Source organism: Lampris incognitus, chromosome 8 (assembly GCF_029633865.1).
Source record: "Lampris incognitus isolate fLamInc1 chromosome 8, fLamInc1.hap2, whole genome shotgun sequence".
NCBI classification, from domain to species: Eukaryota; Metazoa; Chordata; class Actinopteri; order Lampriformes; family Lampridae; genus Lampris; species Lampris incognitus.
The window spans coordinates 33,993,437-34,011,739 of record NC_079218.1 but is presented as its reverse complement, the minus strand read 5'-3'; the positions used below and the strand labels follow the sequence as shown (position 1 = coordinate 34,011,739).

Sequence of the window (18,303 nt, the reverse complement as noted above, 5' to 3'; positions counted from 1 at the left end):
AGACAGATGGGCTACAGCAGCAGAAGACCACACCGGGTGCCACTCCTGTCAGCTAAGAACAGGAAACTGAGGCTACAATTCGCACAGGCTCACCAAAATTGGACAATAGAAGATTGGAAAAACGTTGCCTGGTCTGATGAGTCTCGATTTCTGCTGCGACATTCGGATGGTAGGGTCAGAATTTGGCGTCAACAACATGAAAGCATGGATCCATCCTGCCTTGTATCAACGGTTCAGGCTGGTGGTGGTGGTGTAATGGTGTGGGGGATATTTTCTTGGCACACTTTGGGCCCCTTAGTACCAATTGAGCATCGTGTCAACGCCACAGCCTACCTGAGTATTGTTGCTGACCATGTCCATCCCTTTATGACCACAGTGTTCCCATCTTCTGATGGCTACTTCCAGCAGGATAACGCGCCATGTCATAAAGCTCGAATCATCTCAGACTGGTTTCTTGAACATGACAATGAGTTCACTGTACTCAAATGGCCTCCACAGTCACCAGATCTCAATCCAATAGAGCACCTTTGGGATGTGGTGGACCGGGAGATTCGCATCATGGATGTGCAGCCGACAAATCTGCAGCAACTGCGTGATGCTATCATGTCAATATGGACCAAACTCTCTGAGGAATGTTTCCAGTACCTTGTTGAATCTATGCCACGAAGGATTAAGGCAGTTCTGAAGGCAAAAGGGGGTCCAACCCGGTACTAGCAAGGTGTACCTAATAAAGTGGCCAGTGAGTGTATATATATATATATGTATATCCACAAGTCAAAATAGTGTATTCCCATGCTTCACAGATGCCAGCGGCTCCAGTAAAAATAGAATGGACACATAAATTTAGCGAACCGCCAAAGGCTGCTATGTGAGACACGTCCATCTCATGCACCCAGGGACATAAACACATTGAATGAAATGGCTCTGTATCGGCTCTGACATACACTGCTGACAGAACAGATCAGAATAATTTTTGGTAGACATGGGCCTTAAAGGTAGCAATGCCACTGTAAAAATGGCGCTGTGAAAAACGTAATACTATATAATCAATGGACTTTCAAAGAGCAACTGTTGCACATACTCATTAATGACAAGGTCAGGGGCGAAGCACAGCATGTTGCCGTTACACTGCTCATAGGATCTCCAGCCCAGACCGAAGGACATCAAGAAGAGCCAGGAGCACTGCAGCAACGTCATTTGGTCATCCAGGTGCAGGTTACGGAAGCCTGGTGGGTCAAACAGGTAACACACACACACACACACACACACACACAAAGGGATTAACTCATTTGAAATGACCAATTAATTAAATGCAATTTTCAGTGCAGTGGAGAACATTAAAAATACTCTTTTGAACTTCCTTTGCTTCTCATGGAATTCAAGACTACCTGTCAATGTTGTCAAGACATTTAATATTATCTTTCATAAAAACATATTAGTTAAACAGAGATAATCAAGACTTCATACAATTTGTTAAAGGGATTTATTAGTCACTGCATTCACAATTGTCTGAAGACCATTTGCTCTCAGAGTCCAAGCAGCAAAGCAGAGTATGACAATATAAGGCTCAGCTGTGACTGTTCATATTGGGCACAATAAAAAATATGAAATATGATATGAAAATTACTTCTTTTTATAGATGTAATGGGAATTAACAGGAGCTGAAATGAAGTTACAAATGCTCATTTCAAACATTTGTAAACACACACACACACACACACAATCTAGCTTAGTCATTGGTCTTAAATTGCACCTCAATCATTTCCACTTTGCTGTGAACTCGAAAGCAGAGGAACACAAAAAGACTCAATTCAGATTATATTTGCTGTTATGCAACAAAAGCCTTTCTAGGGAGCCTTCTTTCATCGGTTCAAGATTCAAATATAAAATATGTTTTGGTTTGCTCAAAGGTAACAACAGTAAACATATAACCACACAATACATACAAGGAGTGTCCACAAAATCATACTATTACAATTATATCTCAGTTAATGCAACCATATGGCCTTTGGCCTTAAAGTGACAAATTAAAGTGCACATGTTCCTGGGCAGGTTGCTCACTAATGGACAACACATACGCATAGCAACATTTTGTCTGCAACAGCGCTGTCAAAGCAGGGGAAATTTGATGATTGGGGTGAAAAGCTAATGTTTTTGTTTTTTGATTTCTTTTTGAGGAAACCTCACTTGAGAATGTAAAAGACTGCATAGAGAACGTTTAGTGCAAGACGTCTTTATGCATGCTCAATAATCCAGGTAAGAAAATCAAAGAAAATTGAATCAGTACATCTGGACACAACGGTTAATGACAAAATGTTTCATCACTCATCTAAGTGACCTCTTCAGTTAGTGCAGGAAGCTGCATTGTGTGTGTCCATCTCAAGAAAAATGAGGGTACATCAAATTCACGTGCCTCCTTCCTTAGGATTACAAACTACAACTGGTGTCTAAAGCTAAAAATATTTTTTCAATATTATTTACTCATCCTAATGGAAACTGGGTAGCCTACATACCAAGCTATTACCTTTAGATTAAGCATTTCAGATAATCTTAAAAGAGCAAAAGAATATTTTCATTTTTTGAAAAATCCAACACCAAATCCAGCCTGTCTAGAGACTTCTTTCACTAGGTGTGATTTGAAATAAGGTTCAATCCCAAAAATCAATGAGATATGTGGTTTTTGCATTGTGCCACGTGACATTACAGTAGCCATCTTGCTGTTGGGACACTACATGGTTTTAAACAACTCTCCCACATTGCAGGACTGTAGTCAAGTGGGTCTTTTTTCTCAAAAAGTGGACCGTTTATTCAGAGCACAGGATGTCTTATGCAAGCTGGCCTTGACCTGCCATGACTACAAATACACTATACTTTATAGTATACTAAAACTTGTAATTTACTGGCAGGATTGCCAAATAATGGATATTTCAGGCTTGAAAACATCATATATCAGTGACTATGAGCATATTTTGTTCCAAAGTAACTGCTGCTTGGTTTCACTGAATCCACTTTATACTTTTTGGACTTTTTGTCTTATGGGATGAAGGACAAATCATATCATGGTTTTTCTTTTTTGCTAACTGGACCTTTATTACAGACCTGACCTCTTTTTTTTTCTTTTTTTTTGTGTGCAGGGGTATCCCTTAAACACTTGGTTTATCATGGGAGAAGACCAACATCAACCATTGCCTCTCCCAAACCAAAGAAAGTGTCTTCCATTATCTGGCAGTGTATTGACTTGCTTGAGTAGATGTATTCAACAAAGTTGGCAAACAATGCCAAAAAGTGCCTTTATCATCCATCATTCACTTGACCCACTTATACAGTGTTCCATCAGCAGACAACAGACCAAACACCTAATGCCTTTATCATAGGTGGTGATTTCAACCATACTAACTTCAGGACTGTATTACCTAAATTCCACCATGTCTTCTGCCCTACTAGGGGACAAACTCCCTGGACCACCTCAACGCTAATATTAAGGACTCATACAAGGCTACTCCTTGCCCCCACCTTGGGCAGTCTGACCACCTCTGCCTGTTCCTGGCCCCAGCCTATAGACCTCTCATAAAATGGGTGAAGCCAGCAGTTACGACATTCACTGTCTGGCCCGAGGGAGCTGTCTCTGAACTCCAGGACTCTTTTGATAACACAGACTGGAGTATTTATGCACATTCAGCCACCCATGCCTCTCATATAGACATTGATGAATATACATCCGCTGTGCTATCCTACATTAACTTTTGCACACAGTCTATCACAAAAAAAAATCAATCCACACCTTTCCGAACCAGACACCCTGTATGACCAGTGGGGTCAGCAGCTGCTGAAAGCCCGTGCGTGACACAGCATTCAATTCCAGAAACTGGGAGACCTACAGCACAGCCAGAACTAACCTCAAAAAGGGCATCAGAACAGCCAAACATAACTACACCCTAGAGGACCACTTCCACAAATTCCATCCCTGGCGCATTTGGCAAGGCATTCAGACCATCACGGATTACAAAAGCTCCAACATCTGATCCACTGTCCAGAATGCCTCCCTCCCAGACGAACTCAATATTTTCTTTGCCTGCTTCAACAAAGAATACCGACCCAGCCACCAAAACCCCACCCATCCAGGAGACCATGTGCTCACTCTGATCATTGCAGAGGTCAGAGAATCACTATGCAAAGTGAGCACATGGAAGGCTGCTGGCCCAGATGGCATTCAGGGACGGGTTCTCCTGGAATGCTTCCACCAGCTAGCTGGCTGAGGTCTTCACCACAATATTTAAATTCTCACTGTCCCAGTCCATAGTCCCACATGCCTCAAGACCATCTCTATTATCCTATCTCCAAGAAATCATCACCCACATGTCTCTGAATGACTACTGACCCATAACACTCACCCTCATGAAGTGCTTTGGGAGACTGGTCCTGGCCCACATCAAGGACACTATCCCCGCCACACTTGAGCCACATCAATTTGCCTACCGTCCCAAAAGGTCTACAGAGGATGCCATGGCCACTGCCCTGTACTTTGCCCTGACCCACCTGGAACATAAAAATACATACATTCGGATGCTGTTCATTGATTACAGCTCTGCCTTTAACACAATCATCCCCTTTAAGCTAACCATCAAGCTCCTCTCCCTTAGCCTTAACCCCTCCCAGTGTAACTGGACCCTGGACTTCCTGACCAACAGACCTCAGTCTGTTAGGTTAGGCAACCACACCTCCTTCACCCTTACCCTCAGTACAGGTGCCCCTAAAGGCTTTGTTCTGAGCCCCCTCCTCTACTCCTTCTTTACCTACAACTACCTGCCAATTCACCACTCAAACTCAATAATAAATTTAGGATGACACCACAGTTGAAGGCCAAATCACTAACAATGATGAGATGGTCTACAGGGACGAGATCCTCACAGCATGGTACACCTCCAACAACCTCGTCCTCAATGTGCAGAAGACAAAGGAGCTGATCGTGGACTTCAGTATGTCCAAAAGCTGCAGCCATTCCCCCATATATTCATAGATACCCTGTGACGTCACTGTGTTTTAGCGCCGCCATTTTTGTGTCTGGGTCACAGCTGCACAACCACTACTGCCAGAGTAGAGTCTCTAGACACACAAAAAATTCATACAATATGCCCGGGATATGTTGTGCTGCTGTTGGCTGTAACAACAGTCATCAAAGAAACACCGGACTACAATTTTATTCAATCCCAAAGGAGCTAGATCAACGGAATAAATGGCTGGCTTCAATCAGAAGGGACCACTGGCAGCCAGCTTCTAACTCCAGATTGTGCAGTCAACACTTTGTCACCGGTAAGTTACGTTTGCCTTTAACTTAACTAATTATTGTTTATATTGTTTAGCTCCTTTTAGCACCTTCTTTCACTTGCACCTTAATTAAAAGGCTTCAACTGCCAGGGTTGCTCCAGTGTTCCTCTCTACCTTGATGCTTGTCCTCACTGAGAAGCACCGGATTGCCGGTCAGCAGATGCACGCTGGGATCACCCTTCTTGTTAAATATACATTACAGTACTTACCTGCAGCATAAAGGTGAATAAGAGAGAAAAATGTCTGAGAGAAAAAGATGAAAGGGAAATTACCTTGCTCAGGTTGGTCAAATCTTGATGGTATGCAAACATGTAATTTTCTACCATTCTTGCCTCTCTGTCCGCTTAGGAAGAAAAAATTACAACCCCATGAGCCCTGATTACGTACCCAGCCTGTTTGCACACATTTCAGCTTGACAGCGGCAGAAATACATCTATGCCAACAGTAGGTTTGAGCATACCCAGCAGATGAAATGGAAAAGGACTGAGACTTTGGCCCCTAGCAGTGACACTGACCATGAGACTGTGGCCCCTTCCAGCACCAGTGATGACACCGACAACACCATGGGAGTACAGACAGACTGTGAGCACAATTACTCTCAAGCCACTCATAGCCCAGGCATTGTGGAACTATACTCAAATGCAGCCTGCAAAGCTACAGTAAACGCATTAACAAATGAGTGTGCTCGACTTAGAGCAGACGTTCATAGTCTAAAGGACAAAGTTGATCTGCTTTCTTTTAACGAAGAGGCATTTAGAGGAAATGATGAAATGGTACAAGAACTCACAGGCCTTCCAAGCTATGCTAAATTAATGGTTGTCTTTACCTTTCTGTCAGGATTTCTGAAAGCTAGTCCAAGACTGACTCCCTTTCATAGCTTTCTGTTAATACTGATGAGAATGAGGCTCAATTTACCTCTATATTTGTTTGTTTATTTATTTTGTATGTCTAAGACAAGTGTTGCCAGAATATTTAATGGTACATTAGATGTCATGTATGTTAGACTGTCACCACTTATATTTTGGCCATCAAAAGTACAAATTCAGGTCAGTCTGCCCATCTGTTTCAGGGATAACTATAGCAACTGGACTTCTATCATTGACTGTTTTGAAATATTTATAGAGAAGCCAAAGAACTTGAGAGCTCGTGCACGGACATACTCTCAGTACAAGCATCACAACACTGTAAAATACCTGATATCTATACCACCACAGGGTGTTATATCCTTTGTGTCAAATGGCTGGGGTGGACGCACAAGCGACAAGCACATCACAGAAAACTGGAAATCTTGAGAAATTGTCACCAGGAGATGTCAATTTTGCGGATAAAGGCTTCAATGTCAAAGACACAGTTGGCCTGTATTGTGCACAGTTGAAAATACCAGCATCAGAGCCCTAGAAAGAGAGAGTTGCGTCAATGAGGGGTCAGAACGCGAGAGGCTCACGTGGTTCATGTAGCCACCGAATAGTTCCAAACAAAGCTTGGCGGGTCATTTAAATGAACTGCTTAGCCGCGATTTCTGGTAACTACTAACCAATATTTTCAGATTTTTACATTTATATATAGATATATTCCAACGTGACACATATTCTATGCGCACTGTTTGGAACTATCCGGGCTCCCATCATGTGGTTCATGTAGCTGCCGAATAGTTCCAAACAAAGCTTGGCGGGTCATTTAAATGAACTGCTTAGCTGCGATTTCTGGTAACTACTAACTAATATTTTCAGATTTTTACATTTATATATAGATATAGATATATTCCAACATGACACATATTCTGTGCTCACTGTTTGAAACTATCCGGGGCTCCCATGATCCGCCATTGCTGTGGCCCATTGACGTCTACGGAGTTGACGTAACTCTCTCTTTTTAGGGCTCTGACCAGCATTCACCAAAGCCAAGCAGCAACTGCATCCACTGGAACTAGAAGCAACAAGGGGACTGGCTGCCGTCAGGATCCATGTGGAAAGAGTCATCGGCCTGGTCAGGAACAAGTACACCATCCTTCAGACCACCATCCCACTGTCTCTCTGCCAAGCAGCCACTCAAGGACAACCTACCTCCCTTGACAAGATGGTAACAGTTTGCTATGCTCTTTGTAATATTTGCCCATCTGTGGTCCCCACAGAATAGACAGGCTGTAGTTGCATTTAAAATGTAAAACTGATACATCAAATACATATATATCTATATAATTACTTTCTGCACAATCTACAGTATTTGCATGTGTTCAGTGATCAGTGATGTCAGATGAATGCGTACAGACCATAAAGACAAAAGAAAAAACAGCAACAGTAGATCAGAGGCCTCATAACATTTATTCCAATTACAGCGTCCAAATTAAAAGGTGCAGGAGCCAGAGCCAGCAGAGGGTTGAGTGGGTGAAACCAACCATTTTCAACTCTGGTACAAACAGAGGTTAAAAAGCTATGGAGGTGGAGGCAGTAACAATGCAGTATTCCTACGATATATCATCAGAATCTTGTGGCATAGCCTACACTGGTACAGTAACTGTTTGTATTCACCAGTGATCTTCAATCAATCATGTCCTTACATGTCCTGTGATCAGATAGATATGTTTTGTCTCCAGATGCCATATCTTTGTGTCGTTCACCCATCCTGCAACTGCATATTGATAGGCATCGGTATTCTTGAAAGCCTTCAGGCTATCTTCGGTGTATGGGGATGGGTTGTGTACAAGGTAAATATAAATGTCAGGAAAAGTAAGTTGAGGCAGATGCTTCACAGAAGTTCAGGGAAAAAATAAAGCTGAATGTAATAAATAGGGATTGCTACCAATAATTGATGTTTTTTCCAAATATAGCTCTCTTTCTCTCTCATTCAAATGTGCAGTGTTGGCGGTCATGACGGCAACGACGGATGCATGTAGAGCCTGTATTTACCTGGCAGTGACTTGGCCCACTTGACGGCAGAGATGACCTGCTGTCCGCCCAGTCGGTTGAGGGTGGTCAGGAGTCTAGTGGAGGTGTCGGGCAGGGTGCTGTCATAGCCCGAGTAGATGATCTCGGGCTCAATGGCCTTGAGCAGTGACAGCATGGTAGGGACCAGCTGAGGCATGGATTTGGGGATGACCGGTAGGGGCATGTTGCTGCTTGGCTCCGACGGCCCAGACGACTGCTGCACTTTCATCTTGATCAGCTTCTTGTTCTTCCTCGCTGGTGGGAATGGTGGTTAGGTGGAGAGGTGAGGTGGGGGACACAGAGTAGGAGAAACATGGTGAGCATGCATTTAGGAGTACCAGACACTTCAAATAACAAGCTCTACAAGTGCAATATTCATAATTATAAGAAATTTATTCTTGGATTGCCTTTTAAAATCTTTTACCAGTAAAAAAAAAAAAATACCGGTGAGTTGGTTAGTAATTTATTTTGGTAAGATGTTTTACCTGTTCTGAAAATTTTGTTGAAACATAATTATTAGATAATGTCACTTGATTTATGAATTACAATGAACCCGCTGATATGCATTTCAAAGAGGATGCAGTAGGAATTGGGTGAAAAATCTGTGGCGCCAGTTGGAAATAATGCAGCTACTACAAACGAAAACTCCTTAGTTTGTTTCTATTCAAGTATTGAGAATAGAGTAAGGTAAATGAACCGTGGAGTAGAATATGTGAAGGACTATTGCAAGCCATCACCTCTTCCTGTTGTTCGTCTCCTGCGAGTGGACGCACGCTTAGTAAAGGAACAAACTAACAAGTACCCAAGGCATCTTGGAGAACTCTCCTCCACTGAACCTGGAGAGACTGATTTCATTTTTGAATTTTTTAGCATGGTATACCATTAGCAAGCAATCACTTTTCTTTTTTGGGGGGGGAGGGTTTCTTGTTTTTTTGTGGATTTTTTTTTTATTGACGTAGGTTAACTGTTCACCTTCAGCGTTCTTGTTTCCTTGGATGGATTTAAAAGACTCCATCCAAGGAAACAAGACCGCTGAGATTTAAAAAGGTGATCTGAGATGGACTTAATAAATATTTCATACGTGTATGTGTGTGTGTGTGTATGTATATATATATACACTACCGTTCAAAAGTTTGGGATCACCCAAACAATTTTGTGTTTTCCATGAAAAGTCACACTTATTCACCACCATATGTTGTGAAATGAATAGAAAATAGAGTCAAGACATTGACAAGGTTAGAAATAATGATTTGTATTTGAAATAAGATTTTTTTTACATCAAACTTTGCTTTCGTCAAAGAATCCTCCATTTGCAGCAATTACAGCATTGCAGACCTTTGGCATTCTAGCTTTTAATTTGTTGAGGTAATCTGGAGAAATTGCACCCCACGCTTCCAGAAGCAGCTCCCACAAGTTGGATTGGTTGGATGGGCACTTATTTGAGCAGATTGAGTTTCTGGAGCATCACATTTGTGGGGTCAATTAAACGCTCAAAATGGCCAGAAAAAGAGAACTTTCATCTGAAACTCGACAGTCTATTCTTGTTCTTAGAAATGAAGGCTATTCCATGCGAGAAATTGAAGATTTCCTACACCGGTGTGTACTACTCCCTTCAGAGGACAGCACAAACAGGCTCTAACAGGTACTATTTAATGAAGATGCCAGTTGGGGACCTGTGAGGCGTCTGTTTCTCAAACTAGAGACTCTAATGTACTTATCTTCTTGCTCAGTTATGCAACGCGGCCTCCCACTTCTTTTTCTACTCTGGTTAGAGCCTGTTTGTGCTGTCCTCTGAAGGGAGTAGTACACACCGGTGTAGGAAATCTTCAATTTCTTAGCAATTTCTCGCATGGAATAGCCTTCATTTCTAAGAACAAGAATAGACTGTCGAGTTTCAGATGAAAGTTCTCTTTTTCTGGCCATTTTGAGCGTTTAATTGACCCCACAAATGTGATGCTCCAGAAACTCAATCTGCTCAAAGAAGTGCCCATCCAACTAATCCAACTTGTGGGAGCTGCTTCTGGAAGCGTGGGGTGCAATTTCTCCAGATTACCTCAACAAATTAACAGCTAGAATGCCAAAGGTCTGCAATGCTGTAATTGCTGCAAATGGAGGATTCTTTGACGAAAGCAAAGTTTGATGTAAAAAAAATCTTATTTCAAATACAAATCATTATTTCTAACCTTGTCAATGTCTTGACTCTATTTTCTATTCATTTCACAACATATGGTGGTGAATAAGTGTGACTTTTCATGGAAAACACAAAATTGTTTGGGTGATCCCAAACTTTTGAACGGTAGTGTATATATGTATGTATGTATGTATGTATGTATGTATGTATGTATATATATATATATATATATAGGTGCATCTCAAAAAATTAGAATATTGTGGAAAAGTTCATTATATTCCGTAATTTAATTCAAAAAGTGAAACTTTCATATATTCTAGATTCATTACACATAAAGTGAAATATGTCATAAAGTAAAATATGCCCTGACCAAGTATTGCATGCATAAATTAACATACTTTTGAGAAGGTCGACATTTCTGTATTATAAATCATTTTTTTTGATTGGTCTTGTGTAATATTCTTTTTTTTTTTTAATTTATTTCTGATTTTTCCCTTTTTTCTCCCAATTTAGTGGCCAATTGATCCCTATTTTTAATTCAAACACCCACCCTCGTATTACATGCGTTCGCCAACTGCATCTCTCCGGCTGGCAGTCTCGAAGGAAAGCGCCTCCCCACTTTCGTGACAAGGCGAATCCAAGCCGAACCACTGTTTTTCCGACACACACAGAGACGCATTCACATGACGAACACAAGCCGACTCCGCCCCCCTCCCGAAGACAGCGTTGCCAATGATTGCTGCTTCATCGAGTCCGGCCATAGTCGGATCTGACGAGACCGGGGCGCGAACCCCAGTCCCCAGTGGGCAACTGCATCGACACCAAGCCGATGCTTAGACCGCTACGCCACCGCGGACTCTTTGTGTAATATTCTAATCTGAGATACTGAATTTTTGATTTTCATGAGCTGTAAGCTGTAATCATCAAGATTAAAACAAAAAAGGCTTGACATATTTCACTCTATGTGTAATGAATCTAGAATATATGAAAGTTTCACTTTTTGAATTAAAAGACGGAAAATAATGACCTTTTCCACAATATTCTAATTTTTTGAGATGCACCTGTATGTGTGTGTGTATATGTGTGTGTATATACAGTGCATCCGGAAAGTATTCACACCCCTTCACTTTCCCCACATTTTGTTATGTTACAGCCTTATCCCAAAATGGATTAAATTCCTTTTTTTTTCTCATCGATCTACACACAATACCCCATAATGACAAAGTGAAAAAGGTTTTGTAAAAATGTTTGCAAATGTATTAAAAATAAAAAACTGAAATATTGCATCTACATAAGTATTCACACCCTTTGCTATGACACTCAAAATTGAGCTCAGGTTCATCCTGTTTCCTCTGATCATCCTTGAGATGTTTCAACATCTTGACTGGAGTCCACCCAGAGTAAATTCAATTGATCGGACATGATTTGGAAAGGCACACACCTGTCTATATAAGGTCCCACTGTTAACAGTGCATGTCAGAGCAGAAACCAAGCCATGAAGTCAAAGGAATTGTCTGCGGACCCCCGAGACAGGATTGTATCGAGGCACAGATCTGGGGAAGGGTACAAAAAAAATTCTACAGCTTTGAAGGTCCCGAAGAGCACAGTGGTCTCCACCATTCGTAAATGGAAGAAGTTTGGATCCACCAGGATTCTTCCTAGAGCTGACCGCCCAGCCAAACTGAGCAATCGGGAGAGAAGGGCCTTGGTCAGAGAGGTGACCAAGAACCCGATGGTCACTCTGACAGAGCTCCAGCGTTCCTCTGTGGAGATGGGAGAACCTTCCAGAAGGACAACCATCTCTGCAGCACTCCACCAATCAGGCCTTTATGGTAGAGTGGCCAGATGTAAGCCTCTGCTCAGTAAAAGGCACATGACAGCCCGCTTGTAGTTTGCCAGAAAGCACCTAAAGGACTCTCAGACCATGAGAAACAAGATTCTCTGGTCTGATGAAACCAAGATTGAACTCTTTGGCCTGGATGCCAAATGTCACATCTGGAAGAAACCAGGCACCTCTCATCACCTTGCTAATACCATCCCTACAGTGAAGCATGGTGGTGGCAGAATCATGCTGTGAAGATGTTTTTCAGCGGCAGGAACTGGGAGACTAGTCAGGATCGAGGGAAAGATGAATGGAGCAAAGTACAGAGAGATCCTTGATGAAACCCTGCTCCAGAGCTCTCAGGACCCCAGACTGGGGCGAAGGTTTACCTTTCAACACGGCGACGACCCTAAGCACACAGCCAAGACAACGAAGGAGTGGCTTCGGGACAAGTCTGTGAATGTCCTTGAGTGGCCCAGCCAGAGCCCAGACTTGAACCTCATTGAACATCTCTGGAAAGACCTGAAAATAGCTGTGCAGCGACGCTCCCCATCTAACCTTACAGAGCTCGAGAGGATCTGCAGTGAAGAATGGGAGAAATACCCCAAATATAGGTGTGCCAAGCTCATAGCTTCATACCCAAGATGACTTGAGGCTGTAATCGCTGCCAAGTGTGCCTCAACCAAGTACTGAGTAAAGGGTGTGAATACTTATGTACATGCAATATTTCAGTTTTTGATTTTTAATAAATTTGCAAAAATTTCTAAAAAACCTTTTTCGCTTTGTCATTATGGGGTATTGTGTGTAGATTGATGAGAAAAAAAGGAATTTAATGCATTTTGGAATAAGGCTGTAACATAACAAAATGTGGGGAAAGTGAAGGGGTGTGAATACTTTCTGGATGCACTGTATATATATAGTTTACATGGACTATTATTTTAACAAGAAAGGGGGTTTAAGGGTTTATTTTATTTGTGATGAGTAATTTCAGTCTTTAATACACTTGCGTTATCTTTCAAATACTGCTGTTTTCTGAGCACATTAGGAATAATTATAAAGCCAAACATGACTACTGAAGAAAGTGTTCAGAAACGTGTTGATCTTGAGGACCCCCTTCAAGTAAATATGAATTCTGATCATGGTACGTGGGCTTCTACGCCTACATCTGGGCTTGAGGCCAGACAGCAGCACCATGAAGATAGAGGAGAGGCATGGGTCACTAGAAGAAATCCTGATAGAGTAGCAACATTTTTGATTGGTTACCTTTATCTATCTGACCCAAAGGAGAGTGAAGAACATGAGTTAGAGGGGGATAGTTCTTCTTACCTTACTCTCCCTACTCTTACTACCATCAGCAAAGACCTAGGGACACTCATTGATAAAGTAAATTCCCATGAGGTTGATTTTAGAGACTCTGTCAATAGTGCTATAAACAGAGAAGAAAGCATTAGAGGTTATGTTGATAGTAATGTTGAAGCACTTGAGCATCATATGATGGCATCCCTCAAACAGTTTGAAGAGCAACTGGTGGAGTGCTTACATTGGCATGACGAGAAGTGGAAAACAGAACTTCAACGGCTGAAGCTTGCCAGCTTCACTGTTGTCTCAAGATCTTTCTTCAGCTGACTCTCATACCCAAACTTCCATGGATAATGCTTCTCAAATCTAAGCTTCTCCTCTCAGAAATGTCACTCAGATCATGGGTCTTCATACTAGTGCTGCCATTCTCACCCAATTCTTTCCGCCAACATTGCCATTCAAGACATGACTTCTGGTTCCAACAGTGATACTCAAAGTTCGCTTCCTCTTTCTGGGGTTCGCGTTCAAAGACAAGCTGCTCCTACCACTGCTGTGACACTGCTCCAAACACCGTTCACTTGTGCAATTCCTCAGTTGCAATCATTGACTTCACCTTTTACTACCAATACAATCCTATCTACTTCTGTATGCATTCTTTACAGCCAGGCTGTCAAAGCTCCTGTGGTTTACAAAAAGCCTGCCATTCAAATGGATTTCCCTTCCTTCAGCGGATCCAGAGAGGTTGCTGAAATTCTTAATTTTGTGGATCGCTGTGAAATGTTTTTATTGTTTGGCCCAGCAGCGTAACGATTCAGCGCTGGGCTGCAACGTAAGATGGTCAAAGTGGGCCCCAGCCTGCCCATCACAATCAGATGTAACATACCGTCATGTTAGCAGTGAATGAAAGAAGTGAAAGCACACAGCTTTAAAATGACCAGCAACAAGGAAATGCACTGCACAGTTGATGGCTAAATGAAATAGTTACTAGGAAAACAGACCCCTATGCAAGAGAAGAGGAGTCATAATTGCAAAGTCAAGATACTGACAGACTAGCCTACTTAACAAAATCTGGTGTCGGAGAACCACAACAGATGAAAACATTATCAGTGACGGTGCACCAACACATAGACCACATTATTAATGTCTGTGTATAGGCCTTATAAACACAGAACAATTGATGTAAGTTCTACTTATATCATAGGTGCACTCTTCATGCTTTTCGCCTTATGAAGTCGTCTATTCTACTGCGTAGTATGCAGTAGTATGCATGTCCATAATTACGCGTGGGCACACTTTGGACATTTTTTAACACACCCTATACCATAGACACAACGCTCAAGAACTTTGATACAATAATGGTGAGATAAAGAGGGGTCCGTGCGTGGGGACCCCTTACAGCTCAAACAGTTTCAGTTTAATGTGCATTACAGAAAAGGTCTTCAAAACATTGTGCCTGATGCCTTCCTTGTCCAGAGCAGTTGCTCCAAACACCTCTTCAACAGTATATGTGGCAATGAAGACCTCACACTGTCCCTCAGATCTGCCAGGATCTCTAAAATCTCTAGAAATAAGAGAAGGACTCTGGGGTAATTGACATGTCCAAATATGCTGCTACCACCAGTAGGCCCAATAGAGTGGTGTATATAATGTTACAGGGACTCCTGTACCAGATGTCACCGGTGAGTAGGGTTGAGCAACATTCTGATTCCAAAGGAACTGTTAAGAAATTCAAATTTTGATTCTGCATATCAGTTCCTAAATAAATTTCACTCACGCTAAAGTCTGTTTCAGTTTCCATGGTGGTGGTATGCAGCTTCTGTAGTTTCCGCTTCCGCGAGTTAAATGTGCGCTATCATGGACCAGAGCAAGCAGCGGTCAGGTTGGCACAGTGCAATGCCTGTGGCAAAATTATTTCATGCAAGGGATGATGCACAATAAATATGGCCAAACACATTCACCTACACAGTGTACAAATTAACCAGTGTACCATGTTTGACACATTGCACCGGTCTCCATCTCCTGCCTCAGGGTTCTTTTCAGCCAACCCTGAGCAAACAGAAAGCAGCACCTCGTCGCAATTGGGTAAGTGAAAATTAATAATGTTTGTCTTATTCGCAACAGCAAGACAGCAAACAACTTATACATGAGTGAATTGCAATAAACTGTATGCAAATACTGAAATGTGTTTTTTCATTGATGAACGTCTGCAGACTGCTGACACGAGTAACATTACTGCTGCAAAGCCAGTGGCAAAACGTGACACTCCATTTACCATAGCAACGAAGGGGAAAATGTCAGCACCAAGTTGAGGAGTGCCACTCAAAAGTCACAGCTTATGTGGTGAAAAAGCTTCATCCCTTCTCAGATATTGAAGCACCGACATTTATGTAGGTAAATAGAGTTAAGCTAGCTAGCTTGCTGTGAGCTACCTACCACCCTGACCTACAGTAACAGTAATGCTCAGTTATGTTTGCTTTTGTGTTCGCAGGGATATGATCAAGTCTATCAACCCTAAGTACAACCCCCCTACCAGGGACCATTTGGCAAATCAGTTAATCCCATCTTGGTACAAGATAGAAAAAGCCAATACGATCTCTGAGTTTAAGAAAGTGCGCTCTGTTGCCCTTACTTGTGATGGCTGGACTGGCATTGCTCAAGACCACTACCTGACTGTCACAGCACACTATTTGGTGGAGGGCAAAATGAAGCAAAAATGTGCATCAAATGAAAGCTGTCTACACAGCTCAAACAGGACCTGTCATGGCAGAGGAAATCGGCGACATCCTGACAGAGTTTGGCATTTTTAACAAAGTAGTGGCAGTCACTGTTGATAATGCGGCCAATATGGACATAGCCATAAAAAGGCTGCAATTTGTGAAGCTGAGCTGCTTTGCCCATACACTCAATCTATCAGCACAGATAAGAGATTTAGTGCATGAGTACGTACCAGGGTTTATTACAGGTATTGGTAGATGAAGTGAGGAGAAGGGGTGATGAAATTTGGTATGGAACGGCGGAGAGGATATTTGGAAAGATCGGGGGGGGGGGATACCGAGAGAATGGGTCAGTATGATTGAGAGAGAGAGGCTGTGTTGGATGAGGAAGGAGAGATAGAAATGTATGTGGGAGAAGGAGAGTTAGTCTTATGAGTGTGAAAACGAAAGTGGTGTATATATGTTTAAGGGGGGAAGAAGTGAGAAGACCGGCTGCGGAGGATGTGTGGGAGAGGGTTATGAATGAGATGGATGTAGGGAAGATATGGAGAAATCTGAGAGTGAAGTGGAACAGTGTTGAATGTGAGAATTTTTCTTTTTTTTTCTTTTTTATTAAGGCACAATAGGGTGTTCAGTAATGTAATAATTAGTAAATTTGATGTGAATGTGACCAAAGAATGTGATGTTTGTGGTGTGGGAGTGAAAACATTGATGCGCGAGTTTGTTGAATGTTGTGAGCTGCAGGGATACATGTTGAAAATGAAAGATTTAATAAGTAGATGTTGGAGAGGTGGGTTTGTTGGCAGAATGGAATGGAGAGAATTGTGGTTGTTTGGGGTGGCTGGCAAAGTGAACGGATGTAATGTTGATTTATCAAATTATGTTTTAAGCCGTGCAAGGTTTGCTGTCAAGCTAAGAAGGAATATAGCCCATTATGAAAAGAGGAAAGCAGGGGTGTGGAATCTTTTTAGGAGTATAATGGAAAGAGATGTTAATTTGTTGTATGGTTATGTTAGAGAAGAATAGTTTGTTGGTGGATTTGTAGAGGGGAGCACTTTTGTTGTGACTGGGGAAGGAGGGAGAGTAATGTTGGATTTTGGTTAAACAGTATACTGTGTGTGGTATATGTGTATTTTTGTTTGATTTCTTTGAATGGTGGGGGGTCTGTAGGCTGGAAGCCATGCCGAGGCCTACAGGTTACCTCACTATTTTCTGTTTTGTCTACCTATGTTGTAATTTTTGATTCTTGTCCTTTTTGATTCTGTAGAGTTCAATGGGTTTGTGAAGTGTTTTATTTCCCTATTGGTTTGGTATATGTGTGTTGTATTTTGAATGCTTTTTCTATAGAATAAGAGAGAAAAAAAAACTCAGTGGACTGTGAATATCTGTGCCATCATCGTGTGGATGAAGAGGTCCTCGATGGCAAAGGTTGCTCTGCAGGAGAAGCAGGAGCTCCAAAGTAAGAATCACTGAGTTCTTTTCATTTGACCATTGTGCATGGTATCTAATTATAGTAATGCCTCTTTTTTTAGTAGTGTATATTTTGCAGCTATTAGCATTTGTAAAACAATGCAACATAACACAAATTTCATGTCTTAATGTAATACAATATAAAAGCTGTATGATATAATCAACATTTCTCTATGTATTTATTTGTGATTTTCTTGTTTGTATCAGAGCTGCCTCAACACTCACTCACTCTTGATGTGAGAACTTGCTGGAATCCTCTCTACCTAATGTTGGAGAGATTCCTAGAGCAATACCCTGCAATCCAAGCAGCCAGCCTGGCTCAACGGCTGAGAAAGAATATGGAGAGGGATGGGTAGAAACAGATAAGAGAGATAGATTCTTGATCCTAAGGAAATTTAGGTATCCAACTTGTACAACACATTCAAAATACCAATACACACAAGAGTATAAGAATAAAAAAAAACAAGAATATAAGAATAAAAACACAGCAGCAGTGAAGTGATAGTCTCGCCACCAGAACTACTACAAAGAACTGTCACTATAATAGAGTATATGCTAATGGTGGTAGTGCAAATGTTAGGTGACCAGGGTGTGACTTTGTATTTATTTCTTCATCTT

At 41.8% G+C, this 18,303-nt stretch overlaps 1 protein-coding gene across 1 annotated transcript in view; it reads right to left on the bottom strand.

Annotated features, from left to right (window-relative positions):
• Window positions 1–18,303, bottom strand: part of LOC130116877 (glucocorticoid receptor-like) — a 159,427-nt gene that overhangs the window by 13,060 nt on the left and 128,064 nt on the right. The window contains exons 4-5 of the mRNA XM_056284965.1: window positions 8,232–8,504; window positions 1,082–1,226 (exon numbers count right to left, since the gene is read on the bottom strand). Coding sequence (XP_056140940.1) covers window positions 1,082–1,226; window positions 8,232–8,504 — 418 coding nt within the window. The remainder of the gene's footprint in view (window positions 1–1,081; window positions 1,227–8,231; window positions 8,505–18,303) is intronic.